The 20,518-nt window shown below is 31.4% G+C and overlaps 1 protein-coding gene across 7 annotated transcripts in view; it reads left to right on the forward strand.

Moving 5' to 3' along the window:
- Positions 1–20,518, forward strand: part of LOC136026937 (alpha-(1,3)-fucosyltransferase C-like) — a 203,277-nt gene that overhangs the window by 53,351 nt on the left and 129,408 nt on the right. The window contains exon 4 of one of the 7 annotated variants that reach the window (XM_065703785.1): positions 7,647–17,658. The exons of 5 other annotated variants lie outside the window; for them this stretch is intronic. In XM_065703785.1, the coding sequence (XP_065559857.1) occupies positions 7,647–8,352 (706 nt within the window). In that variant the 3' untranslated portion in view covers positions 8,353–17,658. Of the gene's footprint in view, positions 1–7,206; positions 17,659–20,518 lie in introns of those variants that run through there. One more of the 7 variants, XM_065703784.1, reaches the window with a different exon arrangement.

The following is a 20,518-nucleotide window of genomic DNA, read 5'->3' on the forward strand; positions in this document are numbered from 1 at the left end:
AGGAAATCTTGAAAAACACTTACAATGGAGAGATCGGGATGAAACTTTATGGGAAGAATAAGCACAAGTTATAGATACAAGTGATTGACATAATCGGAATGGATTCGTTCTCTTTGGGGAAGCTGGGGTTTTTGATTTGGAATAATTAGAAAAATTCAGGTAGTTTTAACTTAATAATGGGTGATTATCGGATCTTAATGAAATTTGATTTTAAGAAAGATATTGTGTCTCAGATCTATTATTTCATATCCCGACTGGATCCAGTGACATTAGGGAGAGTTGGAAGGGAAAGCCTAAAATCTTGGAAAACGCTTAGAGTGGAGGGATCGGAATGAAACTTGGCGGCTAAAATAGGTAAATGTTATAGATGTGTGATTGACGTAACTGGAATGGATCAGCTCTCTTTGGGGTAATTAGGGGGTGGGGTTCCATGCTTTGGCCAGTTCGGTGCTTCTGGACGTGCTAGGACGATGAAAATTAGTATGTCAGGGACCTGCACAAATTGACTTGATAAAGTTGTTTTCCCCGATTCTACAATCTGGGGGGGGGGGCTGAAGAGAGGGGGAAAATTAGAAAAAAATAGATATTTTTAACTTACGAGTGGGTGATCGAATCTTAAAGAATTTTTGATATTTAGAAGGACCTCATGTCTCATAGCTACCTGAAGTATGGGTAATATCATTTTCTTTCGAGTAGAACTGCTGAAAAATACAACCTCATTTCTTAGGAAAAATTATTTGTGACACTATTTTTCATTTATTCTTATTTTTTATCACAAGTAACATCCCACTTTCCTCAATGTTAATAGTTATAACTGTTACAAAACGGCATGACTCCAGGAAACAAAATTTGAATCTAAGAAATCTGAACCTTGGAAAAAAATAAAGGGATATAACGAACTAGAAACACAAATGCCGTTCAGGATTATTCCTTCAGATGCACTGCCTAGACTCGGGAACCCGTTCAGTAAAATAATTAAAATATATTAGTTGGAGGTTTACTGCAAGTTCTAGGCAGTAATACTCGTGCTATGATAATATAGAAAACAACACTTTATATTTCTTTTGATGGCGACATCAGCTTCTCAATGAGGTTTAAAGAAATTGACTGTTTTTTCTTAATTTGGCTACTATCATGATATCATCATATACCCAGTGAAAGAATTTTTTTTCCCTATCTCAAATCAAACAAGAAGAGGGTAAAGACAACAAAAAGTCTTCCAATGATTTTTGTAGGATGGTAGAAACTGAAATTACTTATAAAGCCTTAACAGACGATATAGCTAGAAATAATCCTCCCAGTCTCCCTGTCCCCTCCGCTTTACTTGCTGTTGAATTTGAAAACTCTCTAATAGGACGTCACAAAAAGTACCCAGCATTAGTGTAAGGTACAGATTTAAAACTCGTATCTAAGAAATCTGAACGTAAGAAAAAAAATAAAGGGATATAGTGAACCAGAAACACATATGATGGTTCAGAAATATTCCATAAGAATCACTGCCTAGACTCGGGAACTTGTTCAGTAACATGACTAACATATCCTAATTTGAGGTTTAATGTAAGTTCTAGGAAAGTAATACTCGTGCTTAGATAATGGAGAAAAGAATTATTTGTTTTTTGGGGTGGTGACCTCAGCTTCTCAATGAGGTTTGAAGAAATTGACAGTTTTTTTTATGTAAATTTTGCTAATATCACAATATCATCATATTCCAGTGAAATAATGTTTTTTGCCTCCGTCAAGTCAAAGAAGAAGGGGATGAGGACAACAACAAATAACTTCAAGTGATTTTGGTGAAATAATACGAGTTGAAATTACTCATATAACCTCAACTGACTGTATAGCTAGCAATAATCCACCCAGTCTTCCTGTAGCCTCTATTTTAGTTTCTATTGACTTTGAAAACGTTCTTCTATGGTGTCATACAAAATGCCCAACAGTAGCGTAATGGCCGCGTTCAAAACTCGCATCTCAGACATCTGAACCTTGGAAAGAATTAAGATATGTACTGAACTAGAAATGTATATGGTAGTTCAGAAATATTCCATCAGAATCACCGCCTAGACTCAGGGACTTGTTCAGTAATATGATTAGTAAATCGTAATTCGAGGTTTACTAAAACCTCTAGAACTGTAACACTCATGCTATGTTAATACTGATCACGGTAAGATATGTTATTTAGGTTGGTTACATCAACTTTTCTATTAGGTTGGAAGAAATTTACAGTTTTTTTCCGATTTGGCTACTATCATGATATCGACATATACCCAGTTATAAAATGTACTGGTCCAGGTCAAACAACCTAGGTATTCCTATAGGTAGTTAAGTCGTGAGTCACAATATATTTTTGACAATATAGGAAAAGCTATACCTTACAAATAATAATGAGCTCTAGGAAAGTGAAAAAATGGCTAAGGCAAGGTCACTTTTAGGTTCTGTGTGCAATAAACTTAAGGAGACTTTCCTCGGACGAACAAAAGATATTATTCTTTTGTAGTCAGAGCTGCAAGGTGTTTAAGCAAGGAAATCTGATTTAATTATGATATAAAGCAAATTTGCTAGATTTTTCATTCAATTCCTTACAAAATTCATCGGTACGGTAGGTGAGAAAGAGGAAACCACTGCTAGCAAACTGCTTATCCAATGTGTCTTATACCTATTATAATAATAACAATAATTTATTCTTCACGCCCCTCAATACAAAATTTCCACATAACTGACACCTTATTAAAAGAAAAAGGTTATGGCTGGGAGATAAGCGGATCGACTGCCGAACGATTGCCGCAGTCGATTGTCTTTTAATATATGTCTTTTAATATTTTCTTTTAACAAAAAAAAAAATTCAAGAAAGGAGCATTCTTCGATAATTCCTTATAAACCACCCATTTTAAGTCACAGTCGCTCTACGTAAAAATTGCTGGAAGGATGTTGTGTCGAAGAAACCAAAGTTACAGATGAGACGGAACGTATTTGCTGTGGCTATAGGTCAAATAGAGTGTTTGTTGCTATAAAGTGGAAAGATAGCACAACTGTTTGTGTAGCAACGAACTATGAATGTATTGTGCCACTTTACTAGAAACAAGTAATTTTATTCACCAGCTTGAAAACTGCCCTCCAGGTAATAGTGAGTGCTCAGGATCTGCAGTGATCTACCCTAGAAAATCAGCCACTGATGTATTTATGACAGCAAATAAGTAGGATCGTTGTCAACAATGCAAAATAAATGCACAGCCAGAGTACAGAGAGTCCAAAGCTTTAATAACAATAACTAAGACTGACAAAATATATTGATCTTTACATATCCACCAATCCTCAGGAAAATATGATTGCTCAATATTAACATATTTAAAAATAGTACCTTACCCACATCGTTGGAATGAAAAATAATAAACATCACAGATTTTGATCTTTAATCCCCGTTTTAATGCACTAAAGAAAGCATTGCAAAATTGTACTGGCAAGTGGTCTACGGTTTTAGCGGATTAAAATTCTGGTCTTAAATGGTGTTCATTACTAGTGCACAAACTCTAAGAAAATTAAACCTCCTCTCAGAGATATAACATCCATGATGGCTTTTCTATGTTATAAATTGAGCGGTTTACGTCCCTTCCGAATAAATCTTATGTATGAATAGATGGGAACCTTTTTAGTGGATTAATTTTCCAAGATATTACGCCTTAATTAAATACCAAGTTTTCCACACAGTTCTTCTAGAAAACTATTATACCTAATATTGCCTACCCAAGGCAGCCTTATCTGATCACTGTTAAATATTTAATTCCATAGAGATGAAAATATTAACAAAACCAAAAATATATTCCGATCCTATTAAGAAATTGTCCTATTAAAGATGCAGTGAACGTACTCTTTTAAAATAAACATATGGAATAGCCATCTATTTAAAATCAATGAATACATCTTAGAGACTAACAGCCATGCATATAGAACAATCAGGTCATATACAATTCTGTTAACTTATTTCGAGGCATACAGAGCGATATGATAAGCTCACAGTATATTCAGAGGATAGAAAACATAAATCAAGGCCTGGTCGGAATGACTGTGTTTCTAAAGATGTTGAAACAGTAGAATTTCATCTTGGACCCCGTAAAATAAATGTTCAAGTAATTTAAATATTATTTTAACTAAATCCACTTCTAATTTCTTGGAATCAGAGTGGATAATAGAAACAAAAACTATATATTTTACTGCAGATCAATCTTCCCAATTGGAGAAAAAGGCTTTTAAAATTAATGTTACGTAACTAGATGCTATGCACTTGAAATATTTTTTCAGCTCAGAAATTGAACAAATTAACATAATATTACCAGTGGTTATCATAGTTTTACTGATATTTCATTAACCTGTAACCAAATACTTTTACAACCACGATTGCCAATATAAAGATGTACAATTCTGAAGGTTCATTGTCCACCTCAATTATCTTGTGACTTTGACTTCGTTTGACTTCTGGGACAAGTCTTTATGGTGAAAAAATTCCTTCATAAGGTTTATCCGTCAATACATCGCAAAAACAACAAGTTGAATTTAATGAAGAATGCAACACCTGAATCGTGACACAAATAATTCAGAATGACAAAAATAGACTGTATCTTTGAAAGACACGTTGTATAATTATACAGATTCTTTTTGAGAATTAAAATCAATTTCATGCCTACTGGGAAATTATTTCTGATATATATTTTTAATACGTGTCTAAAGTTTTTTTTATCCCCCACCCACTTCGAAGAATTTATATTATTTGTGTAACTACCGTAAGCTGTTTTATCATTATTGCAATAAAACAACTAAAGTGCACAAGAAATTTTTTGAAAAGAATGTCTTTATGGATTAACTACTTAAAACTGACATAACCATAAACGTTTCAAAAAGCAACAAAAACCCTATATGTTAATTTTCAAGGAAATAAACCCACGTATGTAGTAATAATTTTCCCTTCTAGCAAAGAGTTTAGGAAGGTTTACCTTACTTTAACGGTTCTGTTATATTTTTAATCATCATATTATACATGTGTAAATATTTATAGATGTCAAATTGTACTTATCAGTTTCGCTTGTTAGTGTTCACGGTTCAATGCTGTAACACTAACTAAAATAAGAAGGTTTAATTTTTTTAAAGGTTCTGTTGTATATTTGAATCATCATATTATTATTGTATAAATATTTATAGATGAAAATCCCTGTCAAATTTTAACCAATCAGTTTCGGTTGAAAGTGTACATGGTTCAATGCTGTAACACTGGCTAAAATGCACAAGTGTGAACATATATTTTATAAGTCTTATATATTTGCCTAGCCCCACAAATACAAATTATGTAAGTGGTACATTGAAAAATAGTCATTTTTTCAGTTAAAAGTCTTATTGCAAACCGTCAAATTTAACTAAGCTGCTTCAAAGTGATAACGTTTCTACTACAGATAGTATTAGTAAATTTTTTATTAGAAATGATCTTTGATCTTTATTTTATTATGTGCAAATATATAGGAATCCTTACACTGTTGGTATTCCATTCACACTCTATTGCCCCAACAAGACGACCTATAGTTACAAAAAAAGAAAGACAAATGGTTAGAATTTGAAAAAATCATACTATTAAAATCTAGGGCTGGCTTTCACTGCTATTTTGCACATTATATATTCTGATATATTTGACCTATATAATAAAGAATTCTCAAAATTGATAGGTGTTTTTGATGCTTGAACAGTTTTATGATGGAATCTAAATTATTGTATTTAGGATTTATTTTACTGCCCTACGAATAATGTTCAGCTATTAAGGTAATATATGTGCGTTTATCTTTAAGTTAAAGTATATATATATACACAAAAATAAATATTATCGGTCGTAAAAAGTCTAGTTTAACTCATATTTCATCTTGTCCTATATAAATTTGCTTGTAGTCAACGGTGGCCAGAGAAGCCCAGAGATTATCATATTCTATTGATCCAACGTTGAAATCTCAGAGCTCAATGCCTCCTAGGGTTCAATTCAATTTCATCCTTATTGTTTTTGTTTAAAAAGTCAAGGAAACTGTTTCAATTAATGCTATACAAATCATACATTTATATTGTTTTTCGTTTTAAACAATAAAATTAAACACTCTAGAAACATTGAAACAGTACTTGCTGCAATTTTCAAATAAAAATTCAATGGTTTGAAATCCTAAGCACCATAGTTTAATCAATGATAACAAGGATACAACACTCTGCTTTTGTTTAAGCGACTGAAACGTTAGTGAAAATCCTCATTCCAGTGCAAATTAAATTCAGGTAGACACCAGCCTCTTTGCAAATAAACTAAAATTTTGTGAATTTCTTTTTTTTCCTATTATCGTTATCTTTATCCTTGGTTTGATTATTCAATTTAATTTAATTGTCCTTAGGTGCATACCATTTTTTGTAGTTATTTTTTTTTGGTATGAAATTTACTTTCTTGGTTCGATTTACTTTAGAAGAATATTGTATTTTCTCATTTAATATGACTCCTAATTTGCATTTAGTACTTTAAAAGGATTATGAGCTAAATATTCATTATAAATATTCAAACTACAACTACAAGGTTGTAGTTTGATATCGGTTTTCTGTAGTTTTTCATCAAATCATTAATTATTAATTTTAAACTATAGATAGCCATTGCAATTTAATCATCTTTTGCCTGGTTGCAGTTTTTAAATCATAGTTTATCAATATATCTTAATTTACGGCTAGTAGAACATGTGTACATTTGGGTACATTTTGAATCGTAAATGTTTGAAATTGAACTTACATTTTGTTGGGCACTACCAACAAGTTTTTTTGCTAATTCAATATTTTAGTCCTTTGCATTATTGCCAGTTCAAAACAGCTTGAAGTGAAGAAGACAAAATTTAATCAACCTACTTCGAAGTCACACGTAAGTGTCTCAAAAACCATACACCCACTATTAAAAAACCCACAAGAGTCTAAAGACTTCAGCACAAATATAACAAATAATGAGTTTTGTGTTTTACGCGTATAGCATAGATTAATGAAAATACAGTCAAAAATATTATCCAAAAACTAATTATTTTTAAATTTTCAGCTTTGTGATTGCTGAAAAGTCTCGCACCCTCCCCGAAGGTAATCAATTAGTTAATTTATTTATTATTTCTCTAAATTATTTTCCTCAAAGAATGTATTCAGAAAATGTTTTTCCTTCTTATTTTTTAGGCAAACATGTGCACTAAATATATTTACTTCTGGATATTAGGATTTGCAACTCTGATGATTGTTTACACATCATATTGGGCATCAATAGACAGGGTTGATTTTGAGCAGAATATTTTGACACTTCAAGTAAAAATCAAATATATACTTTTGTGGAACTCTTGGTATCCCCCATCAATAGATTATGGTTTTGGAATTGGGGATGAACCTTTTAAAAAGCACAAGTGTGAATACACTAATTGTTATATCACACATGACAAATTATATAAACCTTTCTCCGAATACGATGCCATTGTTTTTCATGCTCCACTGTTGCATCTTTTTCCAGCCATCTCAAATCGAACATACCAACAAAGATATATATTCCTTTCCAAGGAATCTCCAGTATATTTTAGAACATATCAGTATTATGATGCTTTTTTTAATTGGACAATTACCTACAGGGAAGATTCTGACATTTTTGTTCCGTATGGAGCTATTAAAAGAAGAGAAAAAAGAGTCATTAGAGAATACAAAAATTTTACGAAGAAGAATCTAGTAGCTTGGATGGTTAGTCGATGTGAAACAGCGGGTCGCAGAGAAGACTACATTGAAGAATTAAATGAATATATTCAAGTGGACGTATATGGTAGGTGTGGGAATAACAAATGTCCAAAAGAGCATTGGAAAGAATGCTACGATATGATTCAAAATAATTATAAGTTTTATCTTTCTTTTGAAAACTCACTTTGCAAAGATTATGTGACTGAAAAATTATTTAATATACTTCAGTATGATGTAATACCTGTTGTATATGGTTCAGCTGATTACAATAGAATTTTACCTCCATACTCATACATTAATGCTTTAGACAATAGCCCTTCTGAATTGGCAAATCTTTTAAAAGACATTGGAAATGATGCAATTAAATATCAAAGATATTTCAACTGGAAAGAGGAATATGACTTGCACGTTTACGATAATTCGTTGTTTGTGAAACATGCTTTTTGTCAACTGTGCAAGAAATTGCATACTGACACTGAAAAAAAGTTTTATGGAAATTTTAACAAGTGGTGGATAGATGGTAGTAAATGCACCAAAGATCCCATTATCCAAAAAGCACAGGTTTTGCATTTCTGGAAATGGAATAGAAATGGAACGGTCACATGAATCATTGATGCAAAAAAATTTTTTTACAGCAACTCAACTCTGTTCAGTATTATAGTTATCAACTAGGAATATTTGCTTCTAAAATTTATTGATTCCATTAGACAGTTATAGTACAATAATTATTTTAAGGGTATACATACTTCAGCGACAAGGAATAAAAAAAAAAAACTTATTATTCATGAGGGTACAGCATCGAAAAAAATTAGGTTTTTTGCGTAACTATGCCTGATTAAGTATAATTCATGAATATTTGTACGTCGTAGAATACTCTAATGAAAATGTATTTTATGCTTGCTTCTCCTTTTTCATCAAAGATAATACTGGTATCTTCAGTTAGTAGTGTATTCTAAATTATGATCAAGTTATGCCCTATTAAAAGTAAGCGATCTATTTCAATGAAAGTTAAGTGGTAATTTTGATCTTGGCCAAAAGTAAAGTAGCTGTTGAGATATATATGTTATAAATTATATATATATATGAGAAAACGTCAGTAAAACGTCATACTTTAGCATAAATATTGGGGGTGGAGGAAGGGGCAGCATCCTTTACATACGGAATAATTTTTTGTTCGTAGTAAGTTTTAACGTTGCTCCTTGCTTCCAGTTAAAGAAAAAATTATTATCCAATTGATGGGAAATTAAAAGTTCTCAAGCCTTTTTTCAAGAGTCAAAAGTGATTGGAGAGCAGACAGCCCTCCTTCTAAGCCTGTTCAGTTTAAATAAAAACTGTCAATTAAAATTTTAGACAATCATTTGTTCATCACAACCAAGCAAAAGTTAACATGAAGACGGCTGAAAAAACCTATGCCTTCTCAAAAACTGACTCTAAGACTCGTAAGAAATTAAGGAATAAAGGGAAAAAGTATTTTGGAAAATTATTTTTGCTTTTTCTAATATGATACCGGTAAAGTTATTTTTGCCCTTTGCTGTTCTTGTTGTTTTCTGTTGTGTCCTGTGTTGTCTTTTTTAATCTGTGTTGTGTTTATTATGATATTGTTGGTCAAATATCAAATGTTGAATGGTTTAATTATAACATTGATAATAATTATGAATGTGTATGATATATTCGTAATGATATTGTTACATTAGTTTGCTTCTTTTTCTTTTTCACTACTTTGCGGTGTTCAAAATATGTTAAACTGAAAATTTACGGTATTTTTTTGATAAAGACCAACTTCGAAAATTTACAGTCCCCCAGAAATGCGGCTCCTTGTACGAAAATTTATGCAATATTGGAAGAGAAGCCTACATTTACTTCCCTTACAAATGTCTTGTTGACTTCTTCAGCCTCATTACTCGCTATTAAATAAATATTTTTGTGTAACTTTTACTGTGTATTTAAAAAAAAGAACAAAATAAATTTTAAAAGCAAAACTTATTCTGCAGAGCTAGAGACTGCAGTCAAAATTCTGACCGGAAAAATTTATTACATTGCCGATTTGTTTTAAACAGACCCTAGAGAAAGGAAACCATGCCCAACGGACACCATTATGATCATACCACGGGAGAAGGCACATTAGTTCTGTTTGTAAGCCCGTCTAAGGCCACCCTCCCAACCAAACAAAATTTATCCTAAAATGTGTAATTTTCTGGCCTCATAGTAGTAGTAGTAGAAGACAGGTTTAATAGCAAAAAACTTGGCAGCTATCACTGATTTGCGTTTCTTTACAACATATAGAAAATCAAACTACACTTGTAGATATAAATCAAACTATAAACATTAACTCTTATTGTAAATATTGACAAAACCGGGACGAAAGAATTACCGTATCGGTTTGTTCTTGTTTTAACGGGAACTAACTTCTGTTGCTCTCTCGTTCTTGATGGTAGAGGTTGATCTGGTGGAATGTCACGGTGCTGAGATTTAGAAAGCAAGAACTTTCCAAAACTCATTTTCCGAGTTTCATACCGGATTTGGAGTGACGGCAGTCCAGGCACTTCCTGAGCGTTTTCGTATGAGATGCCACAGTGGCCCAAGATAATCGTTACCTGACAAAGATACACTGTTCTAAGTGCTGGGGGCACCCAAACATGGAACGTATGGTCCAGAACTGGGAGGATGTCCGTTAGGTATGCATACTTAATACTCTTTGAGTTCGCACTGAACCTAGGCATACCGTTTAAAGTCTGTAGACTAGCGTTTGCACTTTTAACCACATTTTCGATATGTGCGGAAAAGCTGAAGTTATTGGAGAGAGTAACTCCAAGGATCTTGATAATGTTTGTTAGAAGGAATGGAACATTTGCCTCCTTAACATTGCCTCTTAGCGGGCTAAAGCGTACAATCTTCAACTTGTTCCGATTAATCTCAAGATTTAGCTTCGCGCACTCTTTTGTAAAAACACTGAAAAAATTTGAACTAAATTGTGGCGTCACAACTCTGTCTTATACTAAATATTTCAGGATAAATGGCAGATCGTCCAAAAACTCGTAGTGTTCATCACAGTCAGCTATGAGGAAGTTAATTACAGACAGGAATACAATACCTGCAAGCTTAGTGCCTTGAGGAGATCCACAGGGGGATGAGAACCATTCGGAATTACTATCAGCTTTGTAGAGAGCAAACACAAGCTGCATCTTCCGACTGAGAAAGTCCAACACGATGGTCAGAGTTTTTTTTTAGGTTGAGATTAAGAGCAGCTACTATATGATTGATTAGATCAAAGGCTTTTCAGAAGTCTATTGCACCCAGGTTGATAAAACTATGACCCTTTTCAACCCGTTTGAGGAGACTTTCGTATATCCACACTTGGTACATTGAGGTATTACAGTCTTTTAGTCCACCGTATTGTCTCGGGTCGATAAATTCCTTGATTTGATTTGGTAAGACCATCACGATAAAGATCTCGACCACTTTTGCCCGGCATGGTGTTTGCAAAATAGGTCTAAGTTCGTCACAGCTCTTAGGGCTGTTAACTTTTGGAATTACGCAAACGTAAGCTATTTTCCAATCAGCTGGAAAGATCCCAATACGAAAGCAAAGGATTATTATCACTAGGAGTGGTTTCGCAATGAAAGGGGCGTCTTCTTGAATCAGTCTAGGTGGGATTTTTCTGGATAAGCTGAACTGTTTGCTTTCACCTTCATCAGGGATAACAGGTTGTCATCTCATTGAAAACAACTTCACCTTCATCTGTGCAGGAGTCCAGTATTTCAGAAACATGGGCTTGTGTGGGAGAGGGAAATAAGGTCCAGACACGGCAGGAGTAATGAAAGATGTCTAAGAGTTTTGAGTGTACCGGAGAAGTAAGGGGTCTATACGACCGACCATCCTAGGGAAAATTACTTTCTTGTGTCATACCAGATGCTTAAAGAAATCCAACCATTCCTAGCGAAAATGATTTGCTCGATCCAAATAACCAGCATGGAGGACAGGTTGTATCAATGCCTTTCCCGATGGAGAACCAGTCGGAAAATTTTTTATCCCTCTGGAAAACCAGTAGTACCCATGCCAATTCCACTGGGAGAGAGTTTTATTATTGCCAGGAGAATCTAAACCTTGATTGTTGTCATATCCCATGTAATAATATGCCCCTGACGGTACTCATTAGCCAAACTTTCAATTTCCCCTCTCTACTCTCCAATATATTCTTTCTTCAAGATTTGAGGAAATTCTTATTAGATATTTGACTTCTATAAGATTCAATTCCATCTCTCAAGTATTTTTGGAAGACAGGCCAACATAAATAGCTGTCAAATCGTTAGTTTAAACTAATACCTCTTGAAGGTTTCTTGAAAGTTCTATAAGTAATTATACGAACCCTTTCTCGTACAAAATCCATAGAAATTTTATAAATTCTTGACAAAGGGGATTACGGGCATTGATTTGTAACTTTTTCATTACCAAGATGAAATATCAGTATAATGCCTAAATTCAAGAAATTAATAAATGTAAATAATGTAAGAAATGTTAAATTCAGTTTTTATAAATAATGACGCACATTATTAATACAAACCTATTTTTTTAATAATATTGAATCATTAAGGAACTTGGGTTTTTAGTTTTCAGAAATAGGAACACGTTGGGTTAAAATACATTTGATTCTATTAATAATATTTGACAAACTAAAAAAATTGGGGAATTCTTGTAAACAATTTCTTGTTAGTAAGCGTAGGATTGATATGGATACAGGAAGTTATCAGTTTTCACATTAATGAAATTTCTATAGATCAGTTTGAGAAAACCATTGCCTTCTTATACCAAAAAAGCAAAGACACATAAATTTAATTCTACTGATTTTACCATTTGTTTATGAGGAATTTTAAGATGCCCCCTAGGTGAGAAATGGTGCAAAGCCAAATATCTTTTTAACTGATCCAATTATATTTGTTTAGACATCATAATAGAGTATTTGCTTGTGGACTACAACTGCAACATAAGAAAATAATATAATAAGAGATTAGGCAAAAGATAAACGTGTCTAAAACTAATTAACATCAGAATAATTTTTGATAAAAATCTAAACTATGAGTTGAACTATGAAGAGCGAAAATTATGAATTTTTTGGCAAAAACTGAACAAAGCTAAAAATTATACATATTAGAGGCGATTTCAGGCTAATTGCAAAACAAAACAAGAAAAATGGACGTTAAGGAAATATTCAGCTAAAAGTGAAATAGCACTAAAAATGATATCCGATAGAAACAGTTTTGTGTTAAAAGCTAAAAAAGGCAAAAATAACAGACATCGATGACACTTTTAGTTAGACTTGACGCTAAGCAAGACTAAAAATAACGGACATTAGAGACAATTTGTAACTAAAAAGTTTAAAAGACTTTAAATAATGAACAATAAAGGCGAAAGCTAAAAATGATGGACATTAGAGACATTTTTTGGCCAAAAGCTAAAAAAGGCTAAAAATGATGGACTTCAGAGACTTTTTTTACCTATTAATAAACAAGACTAAAAATAAAAGACATAAGAGACATTTTCTACTAAACATTGAACAAGACTAAGAATACTAGACATTAGGGAAATTTTATTGGCTGAACGCTAAACAAGACTGAAATGAATTTGTATAAGAGACAATTTAGTCTAAACACTTAATAAAACTCAGAATGATTGATATTAGAGACATTATTTGGCTAAGAGTAAAACAAAATTAAAAAATGATTGGTGTTAGAGACATTTTCGGCTAAATGCTGAACAAGACAAACAATTATGGGTAATAAAGAGTTTTTTCTTACCAAAAGATTAACAAGTCAAAAAGAGAACTTCAAAGTGAGGAAAACATGAAAAACATGATTTTTTGGAAAGTCAGAGACGTGACCAATTTCTTTTTAGGTCAGAGGCACGTGACTGTGAGTACATTTTTTATTTTTAAGTCTGAGAGAACTAAAGAGGATTTTATATAAAGATCAAACACGTAAAAAGATTTTTTTAAGGTCAGAGACACGTGAAAAGAGTTTTTGTAATTCAGAGACACATCAACAGGATTTTAGGAAACAGAGAAAGATAGATGGGTTATTTTATTTTTTATTTAGAAACACTTGAATTGAAACGGCTAGAGGTTTTTTCCCAAAATATGAGAAATTTGAAGAGGATTTAAGGAGTTTGAGAAACATAAATTGGTTGTTTGTTTAATGTAGGAGAGGTAAACGGGAATTTGCTGTGGGTTTTACCTTAGTCTTAGATAATAAGTCAGCTGCCAAAAATATAATCAATGAGGCCAGGTTGATTTTTGGGGATATTTTTCTCCCGGGTACTTTTGAAATGATTCAATAGAATCATACCGAATGGTTTTGCGTTGATATCTATAAGACTTAATCCTCGGTAATTTCAAAATTCAGTCTTGTATTCTTTCTTATAAAAGAGTAGTATAATTGAAGTTCTCCAGTCCTTTGGGAAGGAATTAATTTTCCATGCGTCTTGAAGGATGCCATGTATCTGTTCAGCTGTTGCTTCGGGGCATTTCTCGTATAGTTCAGGAGGAAGGCCTTCTTCACCAGGGAATTTATGGTTCTTCAGTGTTTTTTTTCTTTTGAGGATTTCGGCTCTTGTAGGAGTGACCAATTCAAACATCATAGTGCTTTTCTTGACAGATGGGGGAAGATGGTCAGAGGGTGGTGAATGAGAGGGATTGAGCAATGATTGGAAATATTGTTTTCATCTACTCATCTGATCATTTTGGGAGGAAGCGATTTTTCTTTGGTTGTCATTGACAACTTCTGACACAACTATCTTTTCCCCTGTAGTTTCTTTGAGAATCTGATAGACATTTTGGGTGTCATGAGCTCAAAACAACAATTTAATGCACAATGCAGCACCTAAATTATGACACAAATAATTCAGAATGAAAAAAATAGACTGCATCTTTTGCAAGACCCGTAGCATAATTATACAGTTTCTTTTGAAAATTAAATCAATATGATGCCTAATGGGATGTTAGTTCTGATATATATTTTTAATACGTGTTTAAAGTGGTATATCCCCCCATCCTTGTCAAAATAAAATAGTAGAAATATTTTTATTAAAATTACTTTATATTATTTTTATCATTATTATGATGTTAGAGCCATTTTTTTATAAAACAACTATGAATTCTTAAGATTAAAATTTTTATTTAATGGAAAACAGAATTTATATCATTTGTGTAATTACTTTGATTCGTGATTCTATTGAGAATTAAAATTAATTTGATGACTACTGGGAAACTATTTGTGATATTTATTTTTAGTAAGATTTTAAAGTGTTTTTATCACCCCACCGTCTTTGAAAAAAAAATTCTGGAAACGTTTTTTATTAAAATTACTATGAAATTTAACTTTTTATTATTATGATGTTACTATAATTATGTTTAGGGATGTATTTTAAATTTTAAATATTAAAATTTAGATTTAACGGGAAACAATGTTTATATTATTCATTCAACTACCATAAGCTGCTTTATCATTAATACAATAAAACACTTAAAGTACTATCTTATTAACTGTCATTATTGTTTATGAATTTAGTATCATTAAATTAAAATGTTAATCATCGCTGATATTGTATACCAAGCAGTATGTTTTGACCAATAAATGCAAGAAAATATTTGAAAAGCATGATCTTAAAAATTGACTACGTAAAACTTACACAGCCATATACCTTTCAAAAATTAAGTAAAAAACCTATATGTTAATATTTAAGGAAAAAGACCCTCTTATGCAATTATAATTTTCCATTCGAGCGAGCGTCAACTCAAAAAAAGAATAAAAAACAAAGAGTTTGAGAAGGTTTAACTATTTTTAAAGGTTCTCTTGTATTTTTGAATCATCATATTATTAATATTTAAATATTTATAGATGAAGAGCACTGTCAAATTTTACCAATCAATTTCACTTGACAATGTACACAGTTCAATTTTATAACACTCGCTAAAATGCGAAAGTGTAAACATATATTTTAAAAATCGTGTATGTTTGCCAAGCCCCACAAATACAAAGCATGTAAGTGGTATATTGAAAAGATATCCATTTGTTATCTGTTAGAAATCTTATTGAAAACCATCAAATGTTCCTAAGCTTATTTAAAGTGACAAATGGATCTATTACAGAAAGCAGCTGTAAATTTTTATTAAGAAAGGTATTTAATTTTTTTTATTACGTACAAATATATTGGAATCTGTAGACTGTTGGTATTTTATTCATTCACACTCTATTGCCCCTGCATGAGGACCTACAGTTAAAAAAGGAAGACTTATGGTTAGCATGTGAAAATAAATTCATATTATTCATATTTAGGCGAGACTTTCTATGCACTTCTGCACTTTACATTCTGATATTTTGGACCTATGTAATAAGGACTTCTCAAAATTTATTTTTGAAGGACTTCTCAAAATTTATTTGTGAAGGACTTCTCAAAATTTACATGTATTTTTGATGCTTGAAGAGTTTTATGATGGAATCTACATTATTATTAATACGATTAATATTAATGCACTATGAATAACGTTCAGTTACTAAGGTAATATATGTGTGTTTATCTTTAATTAAAAGTATATGTATACACAAAAATAAATTTTATCTGTAGTAAAAAGTCTAATTTGAATCAAATTCCATCTTCGTTTATTTAAATCTTCTGTCGTCAATAATGGCAAAAGAAGCATGGAAACTATCATATTCTATTGATCTAAAATTAAAAACTCAGGTTTCAATGCCTTCTAAGGTTCAATGTAGTTTCATCCTTATTGTTTTTGTTCAAAATTTCAAGGAGACTATTTCAATTAACGGTCAACAGCTCATAAATTTTAACTGTTTCTGTTTTAAACAACAAAACTAGACACTTTAAAACATTGAAATGGTACTTACGGCAATTTTTAAATAAAAATTCAATGGTTTGAAATCCTAAGAACCATAGTTTAATCAATGATGACAAACAAACAACACTCTTCTTTTGTTTAAACGACTGAAACGTTTGTGAAAATACTCATTCGAGTGCAAATTAAATCTATGTAGACACCAACCTCTTTGCAAATAGAATAAAATTTTGTTTATATCTTCTTTGACCTATTTTTGTAAATTTTTCTTTGGTTTGATTGTTCCATCTGTTTCAAATGTTCTTAGGTACATAGTATTTATTCGTAGTGATTCGTTTTTCGGTGTGAAATTTACTTTCTGGTCTTGATTTACCTAAGAAGTATATTGGAATTTATCATTTAATATAACTCATAATCTGCATTTAGTGCTTGAAAAGCACAATGAGCTCAATCTCTATTTTCCTTTAAGTAGTAATTTAGTCATTTTATAATGCTCAAAGTTGCAGTTTGATATCGGTTTCGTGTGGGCTGTCCGCAAATAATTAACCTTAATGTTAAGCTATAAATAGTTATTACATTATAATAATCTTTATCGTGGTTGCTGCTTTTAAATCACAGTTTATCAGTAGATCTTAGTTTAGGCCTAGTGGAACATATATACATTTGGGTACATTTTGAATCAAAAATGTTTTAAAATGAAATTAAGTTGTTTTGGGGCACCACCAACAGGTTTTTTTTTCTGAGTCAATCTTAAACTCCTAAGTACTACTGCCTATTTAAAAGAGCTTTAAGAAAAGAAGACAAAATTTAATCTTCGAGGTCATACGGAAGTGTCTCAAAAGCCACAGAGCTACTGTTATAAAACTCACTATTGTCCAAAGACTGCAGCACAAATATAGACAATAATGAATATGTGTTTTACGCTTAGAGCATAGATTAATAGAGATACAGTTAAAAATATTATCCAAAATATATTTATTTCAAAAATTTTCTGTTTTGTGACAGATGAAGAGTCTCACGCCCTCCTCGAGTGTAATCAGCTAGTTCTTTTTATTTATTATTTCTCTAGATATATTCCTCAATGAATACATTCTAAAGATATCTTTCCTGCTTATTCTTCTAGACGAAACATGTATACTAAATATAATTTCTTCTGGATATCAGGATTTGCAACGCTGATGATTGTTTACACTTCATATTGGCCATCAATTCACAGGGATAATTTTGAGCAGAATGTTTTGAGGCTTCAAGTAAAAACAAAATTTATACTTTTGTGGAACTCGTGGTTTGACTCATTACTAGATTATGGTTTTTGAATTCGCGATGAACCTTTTAAACAACACAATATACATATAGAGCATAAATAGCAATATATATATATATATATATATATATATATATATATATATATATATATATATATATATATATATATATATATATATATATATATATATAGTATATATATATATATATATATATATATATATATATATATATATATATATATATATATATATATATATATGTATATATATATATTTATATATATATATATATATATATATATATATATATATATATATATATATATATATATATATATATATATATGTATATATATATATATATATATATATATATATATATATATATATATATATATATATATATGTGTATATGTATATGTATATATATACATATATATATATATATATATATATAATGAAAAGAGAAATCACCAGTGCAACAGCACAAACATTAAAAAAAAAGGACAAAAGGAGAAAAGGAAAACTGTTTTCTTACATTAGTGATTAATATAGATCAGCACTTGAATTAGGCCTTAACCATACTCATCCTTACAATCACATAGGTCCAACAGCATAGCCATACTCAATCAACCATAATGAATAATCCATGGACAGGCAGTCTCGTCATCTGTAAGTATAAGTCGTCATTAAAAAAAAAGAAAAAAAAGGACAAATAATTCAGAGGCGAAAACCCAACAGAATTGCTCATCAGGAGAATACACTCTTGCCTATAGGGTTTCGGCACTTTAAATTCTCTACCCAGGCAAGTGGCGTGCCTACCATAAATTCCCCATGGTATCCCCGTGTTAGGTATTACCCCAAAAATATATGCCTATGAAAATACAAGCAAATATAGAACAACCAAGTAACACCAAAACAAGCTTATCCTACCTTAGTTCTGACTCTCATGTATTAAAGTTACCAATTTACAATCTATATTATAACTAAATAATTATTCAAAGTTTTTCACTATGTCAGAATTTCTCTATTAATATAAATGTGACCTAGATAAAAATCAAGGAAATGAATGTAAAATAAGACCGTTAGAAAAAAAAGAAAAAAAAAGAACAAATAATTCAGAGGCGAAAACCCAACACAAGGGCTCATCAGGAGAATACACACTTGCCAATAGGGTTTCGGCACTTTAAATTCTCTACCCAGGCAAGTGGCGTGCCTATCATAAATTCCCCATGGTATCCCCGTGTTCGGTATTACCCCAAAAATATATGCCTATGAAAAAACAAGCAAATGTAGAACAACCAAGTAACACCAAAACAAGCTTATCCTACCTTAGTTCTGACTCTCATGTATTTAAGTTACCAATTTACAATCTATATTAAAACTAAATAATTATTTAAAGTTTTTCACTATGTCAGAATTTCTCTATTTATGTAAATGTCACCTAGATAAAAATCAAGGAAATGAATGTAAAATAAGACCTTTTGAAATGACAGTAAATGCAAAATCCTTCGGAAATCCACTGTCAAAAATTAGGAACATGCCAAACTCAGTAACAAGAAAAATCAAAATTTACCAAAGATTTCGCTAAGTATTTCAAGATAATTCTTTTGGTATTTATTTAAAAGTTCGTTATAATGAAAACTGAATTTTCAAATTGCCAAATTATCTATTTGCAGAAAAAACCTCTTAAAACCAATTTTTGGCTTAAAATTTTACATGTATTTTTAAAATTAATATAATTACTACAAATCCTTGCATGTCTAAGTAACTGTGAGAAAAATTCCGAATATGTGATATTTGAATGTATATTACTTTCAGGGAACGGGAAATTAATCACTTCAAAATTGAAATCATCCGTTTTATTATATATTTTAAAACTTAATTTATTATTATCAGAAATATTAATATTCAAATCTAAGAAAAGATCTTATAGACCAGTGCTATGACTAGGTTCAAGAGTAAGCTCTGATGGATATAACCATTTCATCTTCACAGAAGATTTCCCCCTTACAATTCTCTCTAAAAAAATTCTCTTTAATTTCATATAGGTTTTATTTTATTTCTTATAGCTTCTGATATAATCACAGGAATCTCGTCAACCTTCTTGAATAAAATTATTCCAGTAAATATCCGCCCCATAAGAACTCCCCATTTGAAAAATTAGTCATACATTTCCAAATGAAAAAAAAGTATATTTAGAAAAGTAATAAATAGTACTACTTACCCCACTGTCAAACCAGGAAAATTTCCTTTTTCCAAGAGAAAATTCCTCCATGTAAAGATTCTCCATTCTAGGCTCCCTACAGAAAAATAATCCCTTCCCCCTCCCAAAAAAATATGTTTTTAAAGTAACTAAAGTAAGTGTTACAGCAATATGCCCTTAAAGTCCTAACTGATGATGCCTCCTCCTAGTAGATTTTGGAGGTCAAATCTTGCTAACAGACATGATTATTACAAATTTGGACTATGTTGTACAAAATGGCTATTCCAAAATTTTGATAAGATAATTTTGAGTAAAAAAAAGACCTAGGAGAGGGGGAAAAGCTAGCTGCCGTACAAACTATCAAATAGTTCTTGGTAACGAACTGTAGTAAGCAGCGACATGTCTCAGTAATAACCGAAACTCTAAAAAACGAAATTTTGAAACCAATATTTACAT

The sequence above is a fragment of the Artemia franciscana genome, chromosome 5, assembly GCF_032884065.1.
Source record: "Artemia franciscana chromosome 5, ASM3288406v1, whole genome shotgun sequence".
NCBI lineage: Eukaryota > Metazoa > Arthropoda > Branchiopoda > Anostraca > Artemiidae > Artemia > Artemia franciscana.